This window comes from Citrus sinensis, chromosome 8, assembly GCF_022201045.2.
Source record: "Citrus sinensis cultivar Valencia sweet orange chromosome 8, DVS_A1.0, whole genome shotgun sequence".
Taxonomy (NCBI): Eukaryota; Viridiplantae; Streptophyta; class Magnoliopsida; order Sapindales; family Rutaceae; genus Citrus; species Citrus sinensis.
The window spans coordinates 13,431,758-13,457,174 of NC_068563.1; the positions used below are offsets into that span (position 1 = coordinate 13,431,758).

The window sequence follows — 25,417 nt, forward strand, 5'->3', positions numbered from 1 at the left end:
TTGAATTAATGAAGAAACTGCTCAATAATTTTAAATATAAACTATGATCTTACGCTTGAGGCAAAATTTGTATCTTAATTTGTCATGAACGAAAGTTGCTGTTGAGCTCTACAACGGCTCCAGCCTTGTTTCAAATATACTGCAAGTTACAGCTTCAACATAAGCTCTAGATCACTGCACACAGTATGGCGAAGACGCAAAGTAAATGGTAGAGGGAGATAGAGAGAGAGAGAGAGAGAGCAATCTACACTCTACCAAGTGACCATTTGCTTATCGGACATTAACTCTCAATGTGCCATAATCACCTAAATATTTTAGTTGAATGTGGGGATCTCTCCTGTATTAATTACAAAGTTACCTATTACATTATAAGTTGTATGATAACACAATTTAAGGTTAAATTTGTCCATAATATATTCTTATATAGAGTATAATAAATCAGACTCATTATATAATATTTGAGTCTATCAAAATTACTCCTTAATATTGACATTAATCACATATTAATTAAGTACATTAAAAAATTAAAATGATTTATACTAGTCTACAATATATGAAAATAAATAAAATAAAACGAACATGACAAAATTAAATGATTTATACCAATCTATAATATATGAAAATAAGTACAACAAGAAACAACAGCGTAGAATATTTGTCCATTTCTGTATGCGTACATAAGCATAACTACAAAGTTCAAAATATGGAACTAACAAAAGACAATGGCTTCAACACTTATGGTGTGATACTGATACCCTTTTTAAATAAATCGTTATGAGTGGTTCCATGACTTAGATGTTGCTTCTTTTTTTTTTTATCTGAAATCTAAATAAATATGAATTAGTTTGAATTATGAATAAAGCTAAATTTGAACATGTTTATTTTTTAATCTCTAATAATAAGTATTAAGTTGCTTTTTTTTTAACTTAAAGAGCTTGAAAACTAGTTCTTTTACATTTATACCCTTATCAATTTTAAATATTAAATAGATAATTAACATTTCAACAAACATAAATAAAATAATATTATCATAACATAAATCATGTTCAAGTGAACACAACTCTTTAATATTCTAAACTAGAAAATTTTGATCAATTTTATTGTAATTTATGATGTATTACATGAAAAATAGTCATAAAAAATTATAAAGATAAATAATGCTAATTTGAAGAATATAAAAGTTAAAAATAATAATAATCTACTATTATATTATCACAAGTAATATAAAAGAATGACAATGTTAATTAGTAAGAGAATCATAAAAAAATCTTCAAAATGAAATTTTACTACTTATTTGAAAAGTCATATCAACAAAAAGAGTTTCAAAAGACTTTTCAAATGAGATTCTTCAAATAGAATAATGCTTTTGTCTTTTCAATATGAAAGAGAGAGAAGTACTATCTCATCTCATTTGGAGAGTCTTTTGAAACTTTTAATTTATTATTAAATTATTTTTATTTCATAATTCATGAAGAGAGTGAATTTTTATAATTGCTATTACTTTTGTAGGGAAAAAGATTTGGTTAAAATAATTTATGTTCATTTTTATTTGAAGAGAATTTGGCAGATGACTTTTTTTTATACTCTTTTATTTGTCACATAGGTAAGCAAATAAGTATTTAAAGAGCTAAATTAGAAGAGTCTTTTAGCGATGCTCTACATTTTATTTAGGTAATGATGAAAATAAAATAATAAGATAGGGATATTTTTAGAGAATATTTCTTAATAATATCATTCAGATTTTTTATATAAAGTAAAAAATTTTTAAAATTGGCTTAATAAATAAATAAATGAACGACTAAAAAATTTCATTAAACTGAAAAAATAAACAAACTTATTAATTTAACTTATTGATATTAAGTCAATTACGTCAATTAGGTCATTAAATTAAAAAAAAAAAACAAATGCCCTTTTACTTAAAATCATAACTTAATTATTCTTTTTAATCGGTCTAGTCCAATGGTGTGGATTTAAAAAGTAGCATTTAATTCTTGATTCATTTACCATTGAATTTGATTAATATAACAAATGAAAAAAAATAAATCGTGATTGATGAATATAATAAATTAAAAATTAAGTCATGATTTTAAGTAAAAATTTTAATTTCATCCTGTCAAATAAATTGCATAGAAGGATGGAAAATGGGCTTGCTGGGCTTGGCCAAGCCCGGTCCTAGCTTGACTGTATTTTTAGTTAACCTCACATCCGTTCGATCCTGGGTCTTTACTTTGCCTGATACGGCCTGGTCAGACTTGGCCCAACGTAGACCCGATATTTTTAAAAAATAAAAATAAAAAAAGAGTCGAGATCATTGCACCCTTTAAATACTCTTAAAGCCAAACTATCTATACCTTCAGTAAAATTACATGAAAGGATAATAGTATATCTGATATGGGTGCTCAAGGATCAAAATTTACAAATTAGATATCAATCTATATCGATGTATGATTTTACGAATTATAAATTTTTAATCCGATCCAATCTATGCATTAATGAAATTTAATCTAAATTCAATATATATGTTTTTAGATCGGGTGCAGATGTGATACAGTCCACATCCAATTTACCTTTTTTGTGGATTGATTGCTGATTAAAAATTTTTCATTTTGTCCAATCGACGAACTATTTAATAAAAAAAATTAATTTAAAAATAATTGACTACCGAATCGATTTTAAATTAAAAAATCAAAATAATAATTGTTTAAATAAAACTAAAATAAGTGTTTTTTTATTTAAATATGCTCCATTTGTCCTTAAATATCAAATCTATACCCCATTACATACATATACCTCATGAAAGTGTAAAAAGTCAAAAATAACCTTAAAAATCATCTATCTACATTTTTTTCCTCTCTCATGACTTCTACATAATAACATAACTAAAGTGGAGTGTGCTTGATTTAATTAAAAAGAAATTTTTCGTTTTAATCTAACTCAAGTATTCTCAACCAGTTACCGAACTTCAATGAAAAGTCGATAATTTTTACTGAATGGATGTTGGGCAAGTTAAATTAAGGTCGAGTACTCTCGACTCTTTACTCGACTTACTTGAAAAAGTCGAGATTTTTTAAGACAATTTTTTATTTCAATTGGCGTCGAGTATTCTCGATTGTTTACCCGACTAACATGGAAAAATCGAGAATTTATGCTGAATTACTAATCGTGTATGGTTTGATTGAAGTCGAATATTCTTGACTATTTACCCGACTTTGAGGATTTGGGTTCAGTTTTATGAGGATTTAATTGTGGTTATTTTTGTACTTTTTCTATTTTTTTTAAAGTATATATATGTAAAATTTAAGAGTGTTATAATTTAAGGCATATATTGGGTATTTTGGAGGAAATGGGGTATATCCCACGCAATTCTCTCCTAAAATAATGCATTCAAAATTTCAAATTGTAACACCCCAAAAAAATGAAATTGATTTATTTGGATCAATACATGAGGATTAACTAAAATTATGGAAGTGAATACAAAATTGAAACTTGAAAGCTTGCATTATAATCATTATGGAATTAAATAAATACCAAAGTTTCAACTTCAAAGCTTAAAGAATACAAAAATTGAAGCTTGAAAGTTTAAATTATAATAATTACGGAATTAACTCAATGCAAAAGCCGAAATAAGTTATGAAAATTAGCTTGTTCATTAACTAATAATGCCACATTTATAAATTTTATTTTTTGGTTAAATAAATATTATTTTTTTAACCAATTTGCTACTTTACAAAAATAAATTCATATTCAATTTGCATTTTAAAATTTTCAAACCAATTTAATCCATGAATTAAATTTTTATGAATAAGATTTTTACAAATCAGACAGATTGAACGATTAAAACTAAATTATGAACACCCCAGATATCTGATTAAACCCACACTTTAAACAAAAAAAAAAAATTCTTTACACCCACAAGCTTGCTCTTAAACATAGGAGGAATCAAGTTTGGTTTAGAAAATCATCATGAATTTATTCATGCAATGAAACCCTCTGGTCATGAAATTACAGTCCAAGCGTCAGTGGAGATCTCACCATGATGCCACCAAACATTCTTACAAATGGGTAATGACTAATGAAACAAGATTTAATTTAATTAATATATATGATTTTAAAGCCATGATTTTTGTTTTTTGCTCTTTTTTCTTGAAAATCCAAGCATCGTTGGCTGCTATTTCTACTTTGATAAATCAATGTTGGGCTTCTCATTGGGGCGTTGGCTAAGCAAGCATCGTTGTTTTCGGTTTATGATACCAAGCTGCTTCATCATTCTCACCAAACCTTAAGCCTTTTTCATAATTAATTTTTTTTCCTATAATTCTAAAGTTTAGACATTAGCTGATTTACAAGGTTCAATTTATTTTATCATCAAAGGTTGGTGGCAATGGAGAGAATGAGAGAAAAAGAAGATAAAAGGAAAATCTAAAGAGGAAGTAAAAAAGTGAGAAGAAGAGAGAGGAGGAAAACTTCTGTCTCACTTGAAATACTAACTAGGCAACCCAAGAGGGGGGGTGAATTGGAATTTTAAAATTTAAGCTAAGCAATTCGCTCAACAATTTAATCTATTGCCTTAATCAAATTGAAAACAATAAATTCAATAAAAGCACAATAATAAATGAGTAAGGGAAGAGAAAGCAAACTCAAGGATTTTTACGTGGTTCGGCAATCCCCGCCTACGTCCACGCCTCCAAGCACACCGGGCTTGAGGATTTCACTAAGCTAGCCTCCCAAGGCTTCAAACGCTTACAATTGACTTCCAAGGTGTCAATGGACCTTTACAACAAGAGATTATCCCCAATCTCTTAACCCAAGTGTATCCCAACACTTACAATCTTTTAACTTGATTTTACAAAAAGGATTACAAATGAATCTCTCTCACACAATGTATTTGATCACAAGTGAAAGCTCAATGTGTGAATGAATGAGATGAATACAAAGATTTAAAGCTCAATGAAAGTTGTATTCTCAATATTTTGCTCAATGATGATCGTTGGAATACTTCTTGTTTGAATTGGATTGAGCTTATTTATAGTTGGAGCTGAAAAACTAGCCGTTACAAACTGTCTGCCCGAAAACGGTTCGCCGTTAACCATTAACGGTTAACTGTTTACGCTGGTCAAAGTTACCGTTGTGCCAATTTTCAAATAAACGGTTAGCCGTTTAGGCTTACCCTTTCGCCGTTAATTTCCAGGGACCTGCAAAACAAATTTGGTTTAACCGTTCTTACTAAACGGTTCAAGGTTAGCAATCTGGAAATAATCGGTTAACCGTTTTCAGTAAACGGTTCACCGTTAGTTTCCAGAATCATCATTTTAACAATACTTTGCAGAGCATGCTTTCTGGAAATTATCGGTTAGCCGTTTTAAATAAACGGTTAGCCGTTTGCTACAGTGATTGCTACAGTGAAAATATTTTCCAAATTTACAGTTTGACCACAAAACTTTATAAAACTGTATTACGGCCCAAAACGTTATGAAACTTTGCACATAGGTCCAATTTCAGAATTTCTAAGTAATGCTTTGTTAATCCCAAAACTTTCTGAAATTATGGTATACCCCAAAATGCTATTACACTTTTCAAATAAGTCCTTTACCAAGATTTCAAGCAATACTTGTTTATTTCAAAGTTTTCAAAATTCTTTCAATTAAACCATAAACTTTGAAAAACAACCAATTTCATAAAATCATTTTTCCATTAAATATGAAACATTTATAATGTGAAAATAATGATTTGTTTAAAAAGAATAAAAACAATCAATTTCATAAAATCATTTTTCCATTAAATATAAAACATTTATAATGTGAAAATAATGATTTATTTAAAAAGAATAAAAACAATCAATTTCATAAAATCATTTTTCCATTAAATATAAAACATTTATAATGTGAAAATAATGATTTATTTAAAAAGAATATTAAATAATTTGAGCTTAAAAGATTAATCATTCTTAAACTTGTTTGTTATCATCAAAATCAATATTATGGAAACATATATGTTAACAATCTCCCCCTTTTTGATGATGACAAACATTTCATGTATTTAAAGAATGATTCCACAAATTGCTCCTAAATATAATCTTCTTTTACAATTTGCCAATTAGCTAAATTCATGATTTAAATACATGGGTTTTTCTCCCCCTCATCATCAAAAAGAAAAACTTAATTGGCAAAGACAAAAGTAGCAAATTTTTATAGATTTGAAAAACATGTATTCTTCTCCCCCTTCATCATCAAAAAGAAAACTTTAAAGGAAAAGAAAAAAAATAGCAAATTTGTTACCCATGTTGTTTGAGTAGAAATTTTGAAAGAATCTCCCCCTAACAACAAGCATCACCTCAAATACAAGATTAGTGATATCACTTCCAAAATATCATATAAAACAATGTAATCAAATCATTATCATATCTTAAAAACATCACCATAAGCACATATTCATCATCAAAAGAATATTCAAAGTGCATGTTATTCTCCCCCTTTTGACAACAAAAAAGTTCAAAATGCATATTGTTCAAAATCATATTGTATGCTCCCCCTAAATATATGGCCAATTAAAAAATTTAACCAAAATGATTTTATCCAAAAACATATCATATTTATCTCCCCCTTCATCGTAAAAAGGAAAGATAGATGCAATTGAAACAATATCATGAAAATAATTCGATGAAGATATTACCCATTTTGTGAGAGCAAAAATTTCGGTAAAGTCTCCCCTTAAAAATGAACAAATTATCAAATACACAACATGGTTAAAAAGATATAAGCTTCAACAGTTATAACAAACCAATAACTCCATCAATTCATCAAGCAACGCACATATAATCATTAATCATCAAAATCAATATGAATTCCTCCAACACATGTAACAATTAAATCCGAGGATTCCATAATCATATATCAACCATTAAAAGAATGCTCAAAATGCATATTATTTCCCCCAATTTACATCATTAAAATGATTTATTACTTTGTCTCCCCCTTTGAACAATAAAAATGTTCAAAAAGCATATTATCCAAAATAGAACAAGTAATAAGCTAAGCAAGGGAATGCAAAAGTCATAAGAGCATAATGTCAACAATTCAAAAAACATATAATTACTAATCACATTTTAGAAATCAAGACAACTAAACTCATCAAAGATCTAATGTGACATTTTAATATAATTTACACTCTCATATGCGCCAAGATCTCAAGGATCATGTATTTCTCCCCCTTTCGATATTATTTAAAGCAAGTAATGGATATTTAACAATACGTCAAGAAAGCATACAAAAAATGTATCCATTCACCAATCATAGATTCCATAAGATCAAATTTCATCAACTACAATGGAATCATCAAAGCACATTCTTTGTCATCAAAGCATAAGTATATAATAGCAATATATAGATAATCAAAATCAACATATGCCATTATAGATCATCAAAATCAACATAGCTAAAAAGCCATCATTATGAGCTAAAGAACAAGTGATCAAATCCATTATTACAAATGCTCACATATATTTTTAAGTGATGATTTAGTAGTTACACCTTGTGATGGATCTTCAAAATTAAATTCTTAAGGTGAGAAGAAATATACCTCCACTCTTTAGGGAGTGTTTGAGAAGTACCTTCATCTTACTCCGCATTTATTTCTTCATGTTGCTCCTTTTGATTTTCAAGTGGTGCATTCTTTTGGCTATCATTTGATAATCTTCTTGTAGCTTTTCATCTACATTATCATCAACAACAACTTTCTCCATAGAGGAAGAATTAGACTCATCAAATATAACATGTATAAATTCTTCCACAATCAAAGTTCTTTTGATATACACTCCATAAGTTTTGCTTGTGTTTGAATAGCCAAGAGAAATACCAACATCAAATTTTGGATCAAATTTGCCAAGATTATCTTTTGTGCTCAAAATAAAACATTTGCATCCAAATATCAAATAATAATCATCATCAATCCACAATGAAAGCAACAATGCATATGAAAATGTAGGTGCATAATATAATAAAAAACTATGGTAAAATCCATAAGGAGAGCACACTATGGAAGTGGTAATTTGAAATACTCAAAATGCACAAATTCGAATTTTTTAAGATATTGAGTAAAAAGTGTAAGTTTGAATCAATTAAAACGATTTTAGAGATGATTTTAGACACAAGAATGGATGAGAATAATTTATATGAATCAATTTGGATTGAAAACGAATGAGAATGATGGATTTTGGAATGAAATCAAGTGAGGAGTAATCGGCTTTTAGTGAGAAAGAGAGAAACGGAAAGCCGAAAGAGAGGGAGAAGATGAATAGTTGAAATAGCACCCGAAACCGGATTGCCGAATGAGCTTAACCGGAAATCCGGTTGGTTCCAGCAAATGTTTCACGCAAATCCGGTTTTCCGGATAACACGAACCGGCTTGCCGGTTGGATCCAGAAGATAGCAAGAGAGAATCGGCTTGCCGATTTGCCAAAATGCAGCTCGAATTCGGAATTCCGAATTGACAGAACCGGAAATCCGGTTTGGTCCAGCAAGCGTTCCTTGAGAATCCGGCTTTCCGGTTTTGCTAACCGGTAGTCTGATTTGAGGCAGAAAGTAACGTGCAAGCTATATACCGTTGGAAAGATAATTAAGTTAGCTTTCCAATAAATTTTACAGAGCTGGATTTGGAGTTCTCTAGAAGGAGTTATGACCAATTCATTACAACATGTGCAGACTTGATTTGGAGTGCTTATAAGCATTCAAAAATAAAATGCAGAAAGGTCAAATTCGGAATAAAAACTGTATTGATTGAGCCAGAAAGTAACGTGCAAGCTATATACCGTTGGAAAGCTAATTAAGTTAGCTTTCCAATAAATTTTACAGAGCTGGATTTGGAGTTCTCTAGAAGGAGTTATGACCAATTCATTACAACTTGTGCAGACTAGAGATTTTCACAATAATTAAACATATAAACATTCAAAAGTGAATAAATTAAACACACCACTTAACTATCATGCTTAAACACTTCATAAACATTAACATCAAACAAATCCATCATGATTAATCACTCAATATTACATACAATGATAATTCCATCATGTAAACATACAAGCATACTTTCGCAATTTTATTTATCATGATTCATTCAACAAAATTAATATGGTAAGAATTGTTACCAAAATAATTAAATCATCTTGCCTCATCTTTTTCTCTTAGATCATGCTCAAATGATTATCCTCACAAGCTTCCATCAAGGAACTTCTCCACCATTCCTTGATTGTGGTACCTACAAAACAAATTCAAGTTGTGTGCTTTGGTACCCAAATACTCTTGGGTCCTTGAACGTTAGATTTAATTTCTTTTGGAACCCAAATACATTTTGCTCCATAATACGCATTTCTCTTAACTGGACATCTAAAACTCATATGACCATTTCCATTACAATAATGACAAATAATCTTATGATCGCTTGTGGAGGTAGCCTTAACAAAATAATTCTTATAATATTTTTGTTTCAAGTAAGGCTTATACCCAAGTCCTCCTTTATCAAACACACATTTTTGTGAATTAAGCATGTTATCCAACATCTTTTGCCCATTTGTGAATTTCAAAACAATCTCATTCAACTCATTGCTCCTTTTCTTAAGCGTTTCATTTTCATTTATTAATTCATCAACATGTGATTTCTCATGCTCATACGAAGTACTTTGTTTACATGTGAATGATGCAATTCTATCATGTAACATTTCATTATCTAATTCTAATTCTTTGATCTTTTCATTTAATGAAACATTGGATTTTTGCAAGGCATCTTTTTCATTTTTTAAGTCATTTACATGTGATTCTAGATGCTTGTGTGAAGTGCTAGGTTTCTCATTTGATAATGCAACTCTATCATGCAATATTTTATTTTCTAATTCTAGGCAACTAATCTTTGCACTTAGAGTTTCATTTTCATTTGTGAGCTCTACCATTTTCTTTTTAAGACATGTATTCTTTTTACCAATTTTTATCCAATTATCATGCAATTCTTTAAAAGCGTCATGTAATTCATTATAAGTAGGAAGATCATTTACCTCATCAAGTCCATCATCCGAGTCATCTCCAATTGCCATAAGTGCCAAATTCGACACTTCATGAAATTCCTCCTCCTTTGTAGTCTCCTCATACACAATTTCAAGTTTTCTCCAAATTTCATAAGCATTAGAACAATTTGAAACTTTATGAAATTCCTTTTTATCTAAGGCACAAAATAAAGCATTCATAGCCTTGGAATTTAATGACATCTTTTTCTTATCCAATTCACTTAAAACATTCTTCCTAGGAATGAATGAACCATCACAAACTATTTCCCATAGTTTATAATCTAAGGCTTGTAAAAACACTCTCATTCTAGTTTTCCAATAAGGATAGTCATTACCATCAAAGAATGGAGGTCTAGTGGTAGATTGGTCTTCCATGAAAGTTGAGCTAATTTGGGTTGCTATAGATCTTTAACTCTAGACGGTTAAGTCTATACAAGAGCACCTCGCTCTGATACCAATTGAAATACTAACTAGGCAACCCAAGAGGGGGGGTGAATTGGAATTTTAAAATTTAAGCTAAGCAATTCGCTCAACAATTTAATCTATTGCCTTAATCAAATTGAAAACAATAAATTCAATAAAAGCACAATAATAAATGAGTAAGGGAAGAGAAAGCAAACTCAAGGATTTTTACGTGGTTCGGCAATCCCCGCCTACGTCCATGCCTCCAAGCACACCGGGCTTGAGGATTTCACTAAGCTAGCCTCCCAAGGCTTCAAACGCTTACAATTGACTTCCAAGGTGTCAATGGACCTTTACAACAAGAGATTATCCCCAATCTCTTAACCCAAGTGTATCCCAACACTTACAATCTTTTAACTTGATTTTACAAAAAGGATTACAAATGAATCTCTCTCACACAATGTATTTGATCACAAGTGAAAGCTCAATGTGTGAATGAATGAGATGAATACAAAGATTTAAAGCTCAATGAAAGTTGTATTCTCAATATTTTGCTCAATGATGATCGTTGGAATACTTCTTGTTTGAATTGGATTGAGCTTATTTATAGTTGGAGCTGAAAAACTAGCCGTTACAAACTGTCTGCCCGAAAACGGTTCGCCGTTAACCATTAACGGTTAACTGTTTACGCTGGTCAAAGTTACCGTTGGGCCAATTTTCAAATAAACGGTTAGCCGTTTAGGCTTACCCTTTCGCCGTTAATTTCCAGGGACCTGCAAAACAAATTTGGTTTAACCGTTCTTACTAAACGGTTCAAGGTTAGCAATCTGGAAATAATCGGTTAACCGTTTTCAGTAAACGGTTCACCGTTAGTTTCCAGAATCATCATTTTAACAATACTTTGCAGAACATGCTTTCTGGAAATTATCGGTTAGCCGTTTTAAATAAACGGTTAGCCGTTTGCTACAGTGATTGCTACAGTGAAAATATTTTCCAAATTTACAGTTTGACCACAAAACTTTATAAAACTGTATTACGGCCCAAAACGTTATGAAACTTTGCACATAGGTCCAATTTCAGAATTTCTAAGTAATGCTTTGTTAATCCCAAAAATTTCTGAAATTATGGTATACCCCAAAATGCTATTACACTTTTCAAATAAGTCCTTTACCAAGATTTCAAGCAATACTTGTTTATTTCAAAGTTTTCAAAATTCTTTCAATTAAACCATAAACTTTGAAAAACAACCAATTTCATAAAATCATTTTTCCATTAAATATGAAACATTTATAATGTGAAAATAATGATTTGTTTAAAAAGAATAAAAACAATCAATTTCATAAAATCATTTTTCCATTAAATATAAAACATTTATAATGTGAAAATAATGATTTATTTAAAAAGAATAAAAACAATCAATTTCATAAAATCATTTTTCCATTAAATATAAAACATTTATAATGTGAAAATAATGATTTATTTAAAAAGAATATTAAATAATTTGAGCTTAAAAGATTAATCATTCTTAAACTTGTTTGTTATCATCAAAATCAATATTATGGAAACATATATGTTAACATCACTACCTCAATATAATGAGATAGTAAGTCCATCTAATAGTGTTTTACCATGTGGTAGAATAATGTGACTACAATGAGTTCTACTAACTTTTTAACTATAAAATTTTATGAGTCTTGTGTTAGAATCCACCGTCTTGCCCATGATACCAGATAGTAAAGTAATGTGACCTACAATGAGTTCTACTAACTTTTTAAGAATAAAATTTTATGAATCCTGTGTTAGAATCTACTGTCTTGTCCATGACAGAACAAACTGAGATAATGAACCTGTCTTGTGTAAGTTTTTTTCAAGAGAGGGGTTTAGGGTTTTTAAAGAAAAAGATTTTAGGAGGATTCTTTATATTCTTTAAAAAAAAAGTTTTTAAAAACTTTATATTCTTTATATAATTTTAGGGAGCTGCTACTTTACATTAAACGTAAGGTACAACCCTCTCATTAGTGGTGGATTTTAGTGGAGTCCACAAATAAATTATGTGAGTGGTTGTACCTTACGTAGCAAAATTCATAATTTTAATGGGGTAATTAAAGAAAAGGAATTTAAGAGGCACTTGAACGTGTCAGCGAATTGATAGTGTTTCAATTCCGACGAGACGTCATTATTTCGCTTCAAGTCTTCAGCCACCTTGCTGCATCACGAATCATATGATGCCAAGGTCTCATGCAAGGACCCTTACTCTATTCTGCTCCTTTATGGAACTGTCATATAAAGTAGTATAAACGTGTTTTCTCCTTGCTTGCTACTTTCAAGCCTCGTATTGTCTTCCATTTTTGCTGAATGGTTGTTTTGAGTGTTTGTTAAGTTATGTAATCATGTAATTTATATCAACTCAACACTTATTACAACTGACATAAAAATATAAATAATAAAAATTAAATGTGTTAGTGATAATAAATGTTAGATTGATGTAAATTACCTGATTATATAACTTAACAACTACTCTTTGTTAATGCCTTAATGCCTCTCTTGTTGATGATAGAATAATAGAAAAATAATTTGAAATAGCTAAAATAAGCTTTAGTCTTCAGTTTCTTATAAGTTGTTTGTTTAACTTTTTTTTTTATTTCTCAATTTACCTTAATAAAAAGTAAAATGTGATTTTATTTTGTTGGCTTATTTTGTTTTATTGAAACAGAGGATTTTTTGTTTATTTCAAACTTTCAAAAAAAAAAAAAAAACCTTTCTTTTATGAATATGAATATCATCATGTTTTTTCTGCAAAAGTAGCATTACTGGCAAATCATTTCATATTTTATAACAAAATTACCAAAAGAAAATGCAAAACTACAGCTTACAGAAATGGCGTCGTATTGTGTTCAAAGAATTCTACAATCGTCTTAGGGGTATATATGTCTTTTGGCTATATAATTGATGTTAGTTTTCTGAAATTAATAAGTTTTAAGATTTTTTTTTATTATCATTTGAAAGTTTTAAGATTAATTCTCTAAAAAAAAAAAATTAATCCGCCAACGAAGCTGCAGTTCCCGCCTAAAAGCAAAGGTAATGGAGCCGGAAAATGTGCCGGCTCACTTGAAAGCATTAGCGGAGTTTGTGATTCGGCACCACTCTGATCAGCTCCGATCCATCACTCTTTCTCCAGATCCCAAGCTCCATTATCCTCTCTACATAGAGTATGTTACTATTACTACTATTATTTTTTTATTCCTTGAAATTTTGATATTTAATTTTTTTTAATTTTTAATTTTTTATCCCCTTAGTTTCGCAGAGCTATTGGATGAGGATCCTGAGATTGCCCATCTCGTCTTTTCCAAACCTGCTGACTATTTGCGATTCTTCGAGGATGCCGCCATTTGGGCTCATGTAAGTAATCTTCTTGAATTTCACAGTATAAGCTCTTCAAACGGAATTTGATTACGGTGCCGAACTAAGTTGTGCTCACCTTTTTATAATCTTTTGTCATTTGTGTATTTATAGCAATGTTTGATTAAATTTTAATTATTTTTAATTTTTTCTATAACTATGGGTCACAATTTTATAAGAAGCACAGCACTGAATTAAAATGCCTTTCAACTAATATATTAAATGTGAGCTGCAAATTTAGGATATATCCATAACCCATAAATTCGAAACACAACCATTAAGGTGTTACTTTTACTTGACAACTAGGGTTTCCATTTTATGGTAACTATGGATTAATAGGCACAACACTTCACGTCTGAAACTTACCTTTAATTTTATACATTTTTTTTCAGTATATATGGCTTTGGTGCTCAATTTAAGCTTAAAATGAAATTCTGATACTAGAATTGACTTACAATTTTGATATGGGTGTACATAGAAAATCGTCTTTGACGAGTTGAAGTCTTGCGAGAAAAGGGTCGAGAAGAAATTCATTCATGTCCGTATCAACGTCAGTGGTTCTCCATTGGAATGTCCTGGTTTGCTTCCCGTTTATGTTCACAGAGGGACTAGTTCGCTCTGTTTTGAGTTGCATTTTTTGTTTTTGTTTTGAATAGATTATTTGATGAGTGGTTTTAAAATGTGATTAGAAACTTTTCCAAGTATTGGACGTGTCAGAGTGAAGCACCATGGGGTTCTGCTCACACTCAAGGGGACTGTGATTCGTTCGGGAGCAACCAAGATGTATGAAGGAGAGAGGACATATATGTGTCGGAAATGCAAACACATGTAGGTTTGATCTATGGCACTTTGCTCCATTTATACATTTAATCTACATCACATCTACTCATATGTATGGATATAGTTTCATATTGCCCTATTTATTTTTTTTTATTTTTTGAAAGGTTTGCAATATTTCTATTGTCTATCTCTGAATTTGATTATTGGTTGTTTAAATTGCTTGGCATGATGATGCTGTGATCAAAATAGTAAATATGGAAGCACTTGTCTTCATATTTTGTTTGTGAGTAGATTGGGATCAGAGAACTTGTTCACTCTTGTTTGTTTGGATTGCAAGCAGAAGCAGGGTAACATTGCCTTTTTTTATCCATTTTGCTTTCTCCAAACCTGTAAAACTCTCAACTCAATCTATTGTCATGTTTTACATCAACAAGTGTCCGTTAACTTTTTTGAAATGAGAATATTGTCACCTATCGGTTATTACATTTCTTTGCATCTTTGTGGTGCTGTTTTAGATTATAATAAGAGGAACATATATATGCTTATGGCAATGGCATCTGGTTTTACATTCTTAGCAGATCATGAGTTGAGTTGACTATTATTTTGTGCAGGTTTCCGGTTTATCCTGAATTGGAAACAAGGAATTCCATAGTTCTACCATCACATTGCCCCTCTCAGGTATCTAGTGTGGTTAATGCCTAGACATGTCACATTGTCCTTACAAACATTTTGCAGAGTTTGGAATAAATCAGTAAGCATAAATTTGTATAGCCTCTGTGTGTGTGTGTGTGTGTGTGGTGTCGGTGATGCTTAAACTTTGAAACTAGTGACTTCAGTTCACAGAATATATAAATATATATATAGTAAATAATGAATTTATTTTTCTTTTGTTGTTCATCAAACAAGATGTCTGATTTTATTTTCTTCTAGCTTTTACTATTTTTTCAGTGAGTATTAAATTTAATTTGCAAGCTGTAAGTTTTGGTCTCTTCTGGTATGAATATCTTTTTGGAGTTTGATCACTTACCTTTGGTCTACAATGACAGAGGTCCAAACCTTGTGAAGGCACAAATTTTCAGTTTGTGGAAAATTCTATAATATGCCACGATTACCAGGAAATCAAAATCCAAGAAAGCACACAGGTTTTGGGTGTTGGAGTCATTCCTCGCTCAATTCTAGTCATTCTGAAGGATGATCTTGTTGACATTGTTAAAGCTGGAGGTATGACTTTTTGTGACTGAAATACATCTATGTTGTTCCTGAAGATCGACCTGAAATAATTTTTTTTTAAACATCTTATAAATAGAGTTGTATCCCGATGGAGACTGTCTTAAGTTGAATCATCTTGATTACCATAGTTAGTCCTTCACTTCAACTGAGGTCTGCATAATCATATTACTGTGCTACTGAAACATCATTTTGCAACTGAATTGGCAGCCCACAGAGCCTTATATAAGGCTTTACTTTCTTGACCATGTCATCAATGTTTTGATATGGGATTCCCTTATGACGGGATCACTAATGGGTTCTTGGTTGTTGTAGAATCAAAAGCTCTTCAGTAATATTAAAAAATGAATAACCCTTATTTTTTCTTTATTTGAACTTACCATTCTCATATTATCAAATATCAATCCACAAAAGCAGAGAGGATATGCTGACTGATGTTTCTTTTTTATTTAAGCAAAAGTGTGTATGTTTAACAAATACCGTAGGCTTCCACGTTGAGTACATATATTGCGCTCGTTTAATAGTTGAGCTGTAGGAATTTTATTCTAGCAATTTAGATCTAGCCTTTCCTAATTTTACCATACACTTGAAGTTGCTATAATAAGGAATACTGATCATTGTTAAAATTATAATAAGAAATTGAACTCATCTTGCTGCTTCAAGGACATTATTCAAAAAATTTGAATCTCCTGATTTACTGGCATACATTAAACTGGCAATCTATGAATTTGGAATTGCATTGGAAGTCCTTAAGATCCTAAATAGTTGGTCATATACAATTTTATTTTGGAATCCATACAGAATGGGATGATTCGCAGTATCTTGATATGATGGCAATGCATTTTTTAACATACTATTACTTCCATCTGCCACCACCACCATGTCAAACTATCATATCTGTTGCCAGTCCTCACCATGCTTCCACCATTAACACCAGTTGAACTCTATGCAACCACAATAATTACCTTTATAACTTACTCTATACACTCTTGCATAGTGGGATTTTGAATATAACTATGAGTAACTAATCCATGAGAGCATACAAATTATTTGCAGCCTAATTAAATCTGAGTAAAGCTGTTTTCATCAAAGATATTAAGACAGCTGTAAATTGTCTGCACCACATCCTTAAGTTCCAAGTTCTTGGTTCATGGTTTTTTCCATATCTTGTTTCTTTTTATTTAATTTCTTCAATGCTATACATAGTACTTCTACTCAGTATATGTGTCTCTTCCACTTTTTATGTTAACTCTAAACCTGCTTTTCTGTAATTTGGTTTCCATGGGGATGTCTGGAAATGCAAATTCCATTTTGTGCAGATGATGTCATTGTTACTGGAATTTTAACAGCAAAGTGGTCACCTGATTTAAAAGATGTCCGCTGTGACCTTGATCCTGTATTAATTGCTAATCACGTGAGGTAAATAGGTTATTTTTGTTGTTGGGTTTAATCTTATCTTAATCAATTAGTCCCCTTAGGGGTGATTTATAATAAGTTTCTTAAAGGAAAGAAATCCCAGTCTCGTTTGGAAAAGATTCTTATTTCTATTTATTTATTTCTAGTTACAAATGGCATCCCAAATTAAATTAATTCCCCTCTAAGGTTGATATGAGGGTGAATTCAAAACCTTGACCTCTTGCTTGCTAGAAGAGGCAAATTGGAATGAAACAAATTGTATCTAGGATATTTGGTACCTTCTGTTTATGGTTTGTAATTACATGTTTTGCCGTCTTGCTCTGGTTATAACTTGTTATGGCTTACTTTTGAAGTAACTGAACTGTTTATTTTTCATTTCTCCAATATGATGTATTTGTATATCCAATTCTTTTTCATGTAATCTTGAAGTCTTTCCGCATACTTCTGTAGCGTAATACTATCTTATGCTACTGAAACTACTGAAACTACTTAGTCGATCTGAAGTATTACTTTCAAAGTGAAATCTTGTGCTTTTTTATTTATTTACTTTTTAAAATTTTACTTTCTATATATTTTAGGAGAACTAATGAGCTAAAATCAGACATTGACATCCCTGATGACATTATCATGCAATTCAAGCAATTCTGGTCAGAATTTAAAGACACCCCATTGAAAGGTAATAATTGTTGATCGTTTTCTTTTTAGGAAATTCATTTACAAACTCATAATTGTGCTTCATTTAGTGGATCCCTTTTAGAAAGGAATTTAGATTTCTATTTCTTTTCTTTCTGAAGCATCATTTATGTTTTACTTGATCTTGAGCATCCACATTTCTTGTATATCTCTAGTAAGAATTTTAATGTTTGCCCAGGGAGAAATGCTATTCTACGAGGCATTTGCCCTCAAGTTTTTGGACTCTTCACGGTAAAGCTTGCAGGTACAGTATTATCACATATCACATATCTTATTTCTGTTAAACTTGAATTTTGCACTTGCATTGCTTAAATTTTGGGAAATAAGGATTTTTGGTGATGTCATCCTTCTTTTCTCAAAGTTTTAGCATCTTTCATCATCCCACTTACTTTGTCTTCTTTCCAGTTGCACTGACGCTTATTGGAGGTGTCCAACATGTGGATGCTTCTGGGACAAAGGTTCGAGGAGAGTCTCACTTGCTTCTGGTTGGTGACCCAGGTATTATTACTGATGTAGTATGTATATTTTTCTTACCCATTAAGTGCCATCAATCTACCTTATGCTCACGAGAAAGAATTAAAAAGGTTCAGGCATACCTGAAATTTCTTGATAGGCTTTAATTGTATAAATAATTCCATTGACCAATATTGGTAGCAAAAGTTTATTCTATCTTTGGGAACTATTGGATAAGATGTGTCTACAAATTATTGATGCATGTCAGCAAGACATTATAGTGCAATTATCATTGTACTATTAATCCTTTAGGGTTCATTGTACCTACCTTGCCAATACATAAAATTTTACTTTATAGGACTGTCTTTGACTTTGAATTTTCTCGAAATAAGGGTTCGAATGAATGGTGCTTGTCTCTGTTGTGATTGCAATCACTTTACAATTCTGAATTTTAAAATTGCTGGATAACTTTTTCATTCCTAACAATGGGATAAATCTCACAGGTACGGGAAAGTCTCAGTTCTTGAAATTTGCTGCAAAATTAAGCAATCGGTCTGTAATCACTACTGGATTGGGAAGTACTAGTGCTGGATTGACCGTCACTGCAGTCAAGGATGGTGGTAATTATCATTACATTTCTACCTTAGACAATGTATTAGAATTCTAACAGTTTGTTTAACAATTTATTCTAACATTATGCTTTTGGCTTACTTTCTCTATGCTCATTTGAGTCACATGTGCACTTCTGAATTATTTCTGCACAATATGAGACATGCTATGTGGTTCAACTGATGCACCTAGACTGTGGATTGTTCTCTAATTGGTAAAGGTGTATTTGTAGCATCTGTGTCAGATTCTTTGTTTTTCAAGATTAAGTCTCCCTCTAGATTTATGTAATAATTTTACATTGTCTATAAATAATAACTTCAGGAGAAATCATATTGGGGTCCTTTGAATTCATCTATATAAAAATTGAAACTTGTCATGACTCAAAAAAGAAGCTCGGCGTAAACCAAAAAAAAAACTTCATATTACGTATCAAGGCTTCCTGCATAAACCATAAAGACTTTTATGTATGGCACACGTAATCATAGCTAGACTACTAACTGAACTGGAGAACTAATCTAATGAAGAAAACTTATTTAAGTAGTATTAGCAAAGACTACTTTAAATGAGACATACTTCCAAGTTAATGTTACTCTCTTAAAATCACTCCCATAATATGATTCCTGATATAGAAATAAATGAGATCCTAAATTACCCACATTTCATGCCACCTTGGTTCCAATGTAGTGCTATGCCAGTAAGGAATATACATACAATTCATTTTCATGACATGGGACTGCTGTCTATAGACTTGTGTTGGACTACTGCCTAACACAAGGTTCCTTGGTTTCTGCAGTTTCAGGGTCAACTCTGTAAGGGTGTGATATTTATGTTAGATATAATACTGTTGTTGGGGCCCAAACCTACAAGCTTAAGCTTTTCAAATTCCCCATTGTGATTGCATCTTTCTGTTTCTGGTCTTTTTTTCTTCTATCTCTGTGGCTTACTCTGCATGACAATTTGATTTGGCATCGGTCCTGTATGTGAGGGCTATTACAGCTTAATGCTATTATTTGGATCCTTTGCTACAAGCTTAAGCCTTTTTGTAATGCGATAACAACTTAAGAAGCATGACACACATAAGAGTTTCTTACGGGAAAAGATAAACTTTAAATTTAGTTTTTATAAACTTCCAGTTCATTTTTTATTGTGTATCTTCTCCTTTTGTTTTGTTGCTTACTGTTAATATTGCATTATGTGCTCCTATCTTTTGATAGATCTCTCCTAGGCATCTTTGATAATTCTCATTTGAGGAATATTTTCTCAAAATCTTTGGACTTGCAAACATTTGGAATTTATCTGAATTTTATCTAAGTTTAGGGACTGATCATTTAATGAAATAATTAGGAGAATGGATGTTAGAAGCTGGGGCCCTTGTTTTGGCTGATGGAGGCCTTTGCTGCATTGATGAATTTGATAGGTAGTCTCTTCCAATATCTTTATGAAACTTTTGAAGCTTTTATTCATTCCTTATTAAGCTTAGACCTGATACAATTTATTCCTCCTGGCATGACCTGTTAAACCATTAGTTATAGTAAATTACCTTCTTTTTCATATAGCATATAGTTTCTCTGTTTTTCTTTGTCTTTCCTGATTGGATGGAGAAATATGAAATATGAACAACTTTTGGGGATGTCCAAACCCATTTATTCAAATTTTTAGCTGTATATACATTAGTGTTTCTATTTGAGTGCAATTTTCTTTTTTTGGCTTTTATTGATACACGCGGAAGGGAAAGCTGGAAAATTTGCAGACAAAATCTTGTGCATGCTTCTTTAAGAACGTAATTGTAGAGTGATTGTTCTACTCGTTTTAATTATGCACTACGTGATATTATCACATGCTTGGGATAATATTTCCTGACGGTCATTTTAATTGTTTCATGGTCATATGCACTATTTGTAAAACTCTAGACTAATAGTAAGATAACTTTGGTAGTCTTGCTGTTTATTGTTTGATATTTAAACTAACCTAGAGGCCTTTTCATTATTGTTTTACTTTTTCTTTGCTTCCCAGCATGAGGGAACATGACAGGGCAACTATACATGAGGCAATGGAGCAGCAGACTATAAGTGTTGCCAAGGTATATGCATCTTGTATAAGGGAATGCTAGGGGGAAAAAAATTGACATGAATTTGTGACCAAAATTCTCTTTGTCACATATTGCTGCCTTGCGTTGACTTCTAACCTGGAACATACCCACTCTTTTTAATGAAAAATATCACGCAGGTCAATCATGATATCATGTTTGACTACTACTTTGTTAACACTTGTTGATTTATTTGTAAATCAGTTCTTACTGAACCTTCTTTGAGAGACAACCAGACCTTGCATGAGAAAGCTTTCTGTAATATTCATCCATTGTTCATTACTTTTTTCATTTAAAAGTCTGAAATCCCAAGTATATTTCTGTTTTTGTACTTTTTTTTCATCATATTCAACCATGCTTTCTGTTATTTCCCACTTTTTTTCATTATATTTATCCATACTTTCTGTTATCTCCCACCTTTTTTTGTTTATATTCATCCATGCTTTCTGTTATTTCCCAAGACGTATTTTTATCGTGCTCTGTTTGGTGCCAAATGTCAGAATGGTTACTAAATAAGTTAACGCCTCTCATATTTCAGGCTGGCCTTGTAACGACTCTTAGTACTAGAACTATCATCTTTGGCGCAACAAATCCTAAAGGACATTATGATCCCAATCTATGTATCACTTTTCAATAAGAATTTTAAACAATTCACATTATAATTATGTGATTGTGCCTGTTTGCATCTTAAAGTGTACAGATTTTCCTTTTCTGTCAGCTGTGAGCTTTATTATTTCTTATACATTCCGGGTTGCAATATTCTTAACCTCTTCTAGCCCTCTCTGTCAATACAACACTCTCTGGTCCCTTATTGAGCAGATTTGATATAGTTCTTGTCCTCCTGGACACTAAAAATCCTGAATGGGATGCTGTTGTATCATCTCACATTCTTGCTGAGGTAAAGTAAGCTTTAATTATGGATTTAGAATCATAAAGGACTTGAAAATTTGTAAATATTGGCTTCTTCTGAACTAATGTCAGGGAGGACTTAGCGAAGAGAAGGACACTGAACCTCTAACAGATATCTGGCCATTAGCAATGCTTCGCAGGTAAAAGATTCTCTTATTGCATTCTGACATTATGATGCACTGTTGCAGGAGTAGAATAAAAATGGAAGGTCTTTTTCAGCTTGCCAATCTTATTAACAATGTGGAATTATTCTTTATTGGTTTCACATGCATCATTTGTGGTTTTGCGATTATCTGTAAATAACTGAAAACTATAAACTCAAGAATATTATAACAAAAATGCTGTCTTGTTCTGAGTTTGGCAGTATAGATAAATGGCAACTAAAATATATATACGTCTATATTATGTATGCAGCAGGATCAGTGAATGTATATCATATATTCAAAATCAAGTACTGTACTTTGTTTATCTAAAATTTGGCTGCACTTTTTATTTAGTGTGCTTTAGCAACCAGTCATTGTTCTTATTTAGGAGTGGCAATGGGGGTTATGACACGATAACATGACATGGATACGACACAGATTTCCGTATTCAGGTCTTAACTTGACACCATTAATAATTGTGTTCTGTTCATGTCAACCTATTATTAAGATATAGAAATTAACCCTTGAATCCTTGGCTTTTGTACAGCTTTATAGTTGCTACCAACAAGGTACAACTAAGATAGGCTATTTTGGAATTCCTAAAAATTTACTTGCAAAAATTTAGCGACGGATCCACCCGTAAAGTCTTAAAGACCATGGCAAATTTTGGGGGTTTCACATGACATATTGTACATTTTATTACTTTCTTGGGTCCTTTTCCACCAGTAGATTATATTTCTTTCAAGTGAGCTTTGTTACTTTCCACCAGTGCACTGCACAATACCATGACAGCTTCACTGTCAGTGGATATATGTCTGATGCTATCCCTCCCGATCTGGGGCAAAATGCCACATTTATCCTTTCTCATAAGTTCTTTTTGTTTTTCCTGGTTTAGTTTCACAGGCTTGTTCAAATGTGAGCATAACTGTATTTCTTCTGCCTTTTTGTCTTTTTCCAAATCAAAGTAGAAAGAATAATACCTTTTCATACTGTTGTATGTCTTTGTTACATTTTCTTTCTCTTGTCGGATCTGCACCGGTAAATCATTTCTATCAGTTATAGCTTTCCAGTGAAATTGTTCGTTTTGGTATTAATCTAGGCTAATGTTTTATTTTTCATTTTCTCTTTTTCTTGGTACTGGAAGCTTGGTACTTTGATAATCTGCAAACTAGTACATTAGCTATGATCCTGCTGGATTTGACATTTAATTTGTTAATTTGATCAATCAATTAAACTTTATGTATCACATTGAGTTTTTCATTGGCTCAATGGAAAGGAAAGAGGAGGAAAAAATGAGGGTAAATCTTAATTTTATTGTTTGGTTTGACCAGGAATTAATCCCTTCCCTTATTTCTTTCTCCTGTCCTCCTTTACTCTCCTCCTTTCATTTCTTCAAATCAAACATTAAAGATCATCCTCAAATCTATAATTATTGGGAACTAAACTTTCTGTATTATCTTGCAGGTACATTTACTTCGTAAAAGGATACTTCAAACCGATCCTTACGAAGGAGGCTGAAAAAGTAATCTCAAGCTATTATCAACTCCAAAGAAGATCTGCGACCCAGAATGCAGGTTTCTAAACGAATCCCCTTGTTGCTAAATCACTTTTGTTATGGTTTTACTGTATTCTCTTTCATAATAACATTTCAAACCAAACAGCCAGGACAACCGTGCGGATGTTAGAAAGTTTGATACGCCTAGCTCAAGGTATGTACGTTTACTATTGCTTATTCTTCCAATGCGAATTCTACTTTATCTCATTGGAGATTAAATCTATTGCTGTTGCAGCTCATGCAAGACTAATGTTCAGAAATGAAGTTACTCAATTAGACGCTATTACTGCAATTTTATGCATTGAATCATCCATGACTACCTCAGCCATAGTGGATAGTGTTGGGAACGCCCTGCATTCAAATTTCACTGAAAATCCTGATCTAGAGAGTATCCTTTTCTTCTTAATCAGCATTGTGAATTTATGCATGTCAGTTGTGCATACAAATATGATATCATATATGCTGTCATCTGCACAAATTTAAAAGCATTCGGACATTCAAGATAATGCAACTAATACTAGGAAGTTGTCGATATGATAGTTTACGGTATGATTTTAGCATGAGTTTACTCATTCTATGAACATAAATCAAGGGTTAGTGAATTCTTGACTCATCGTATCATAGATGCCAAGCAAGAAAAGCTGATACTTGACAAGCTCAGATCATTTGACGAATTTCCTGATATCATCAGTACTCAAGCATTGTGAGGATGGAAATTTATGGGAAGAAAATACATGCTTGTCAAACAGCCGATTGCGAATTGTGACAGATGTTTCGTGCTCTAGCTGTAATATTATTTACTTGTTTGTTGCATAATTTTTCATTATTTATTTTTTGGGATAAATACATTTTACGTATCTGTTCGACGCACTAGTACAGAAATGAGAGAGGAAATTGTATCAGGAATTGTCCATATGCAATTTCTTTGTTGATTGCTTGCATAATATGTTTGCTGGATGAGATTATCTTTTCAGCCATTCATCACCACAACATTTTTTCAGTCATTCACGACCACAGAGTAGAAGATAATTGAAACAACGATTTGGCTCTTTTGGGCCTCTCTGTCAATCATTCAATAATAAGTGGTTCAGTTTTTTTATGTTCTCTCTGCCTTTGTTCCACATGTTTATGTGTATGTTATCATAAATTTCTTCAACCATTACATTCAAACAGTTTCCACTTTTGAGGTCAAATGCAAGATCGCAGTCTTCAGAGTTAAATTTTCTTTTTTTATTCTCGACGCAACAAATTTTCTTATTTAAAAGTCCATAGAGTTAATTTCTTACTTAAAATTCCATTCTAAATTTCTAATAAAACGATCTACAGAGGTATCAATTTGATAATATTGGCATTACATGTGGCTTAAAATAACTACACTTTTTGATCTTTAAAAACCCAAAAAAAAAAAAAACCTTCACTCTTTATCCCATTTTCATGATAGCTAGACGTTTAAGAAATGATAGCAAATGAGACTAGCCACTAAAATACAAATGCACAAAATACACAGCGAATGAAATGGAACATTATACTATTCAACAACACTCCCTCGACGTTCTTTTAAGAATCAATCGTAGGATCATGTACTCTACTCCCATGATCTTCAGATCCCATTTCTTGGCATACATGCAATTTTGTATCAACATGGAAAATTTTAGTAATAATAGGAAGTGGGGGCTGAATATCACTCGAATAATCAT

At 31.6% G+C, this 25,417-nt stretch overlaps 1 protein-coding gene across 1 annotated transcript; it reads left to right on the forward strand.

Annotated features, from left to right (window-relative positions):
• Nucleotides 1–13,229: 13,229 nt before the first annotated feature.
• Nucleotides 13,230–24,657, forward strand: LOC102623036 (probable DNA helicase MCM9). The gene is made up of 20 exons (XM_015525297.3): nt 13,230–13,659; nt 13,747–13,849; nt 14,328–14,427; nt 14,539–14,677; nt 15,241–15,307; nt 15,676–15,850; nt 17,176–17,275; nt 17,851–17,948; nt 18,144–18,209; nt 18,371–18,463; nt 18,922–19,038; nt 20,372–20,444; nt 21,041–21,107; nt 21,652–21,733; nt 21,890–22,011; nt 22,095–22,162; nt 23,630–23,739; nt 23,827–23,874; nt 23,956–24,108; nt 24,345–24,657. The coding sequence occupies exons 1-20, from the start codon at nt 13,532–13,534 to the stop codon at nt 24,425–24,427; spliced, it is 1,992 nt and encodes a 663-aa protein (XP_015380783.2). The 5' UTR covers nt 13,230–13,531; the 3' UTR covers nt 24,428–24,657.
• Nucleotides 24,658–25,417: the final 760 nt, after the last annotated feature.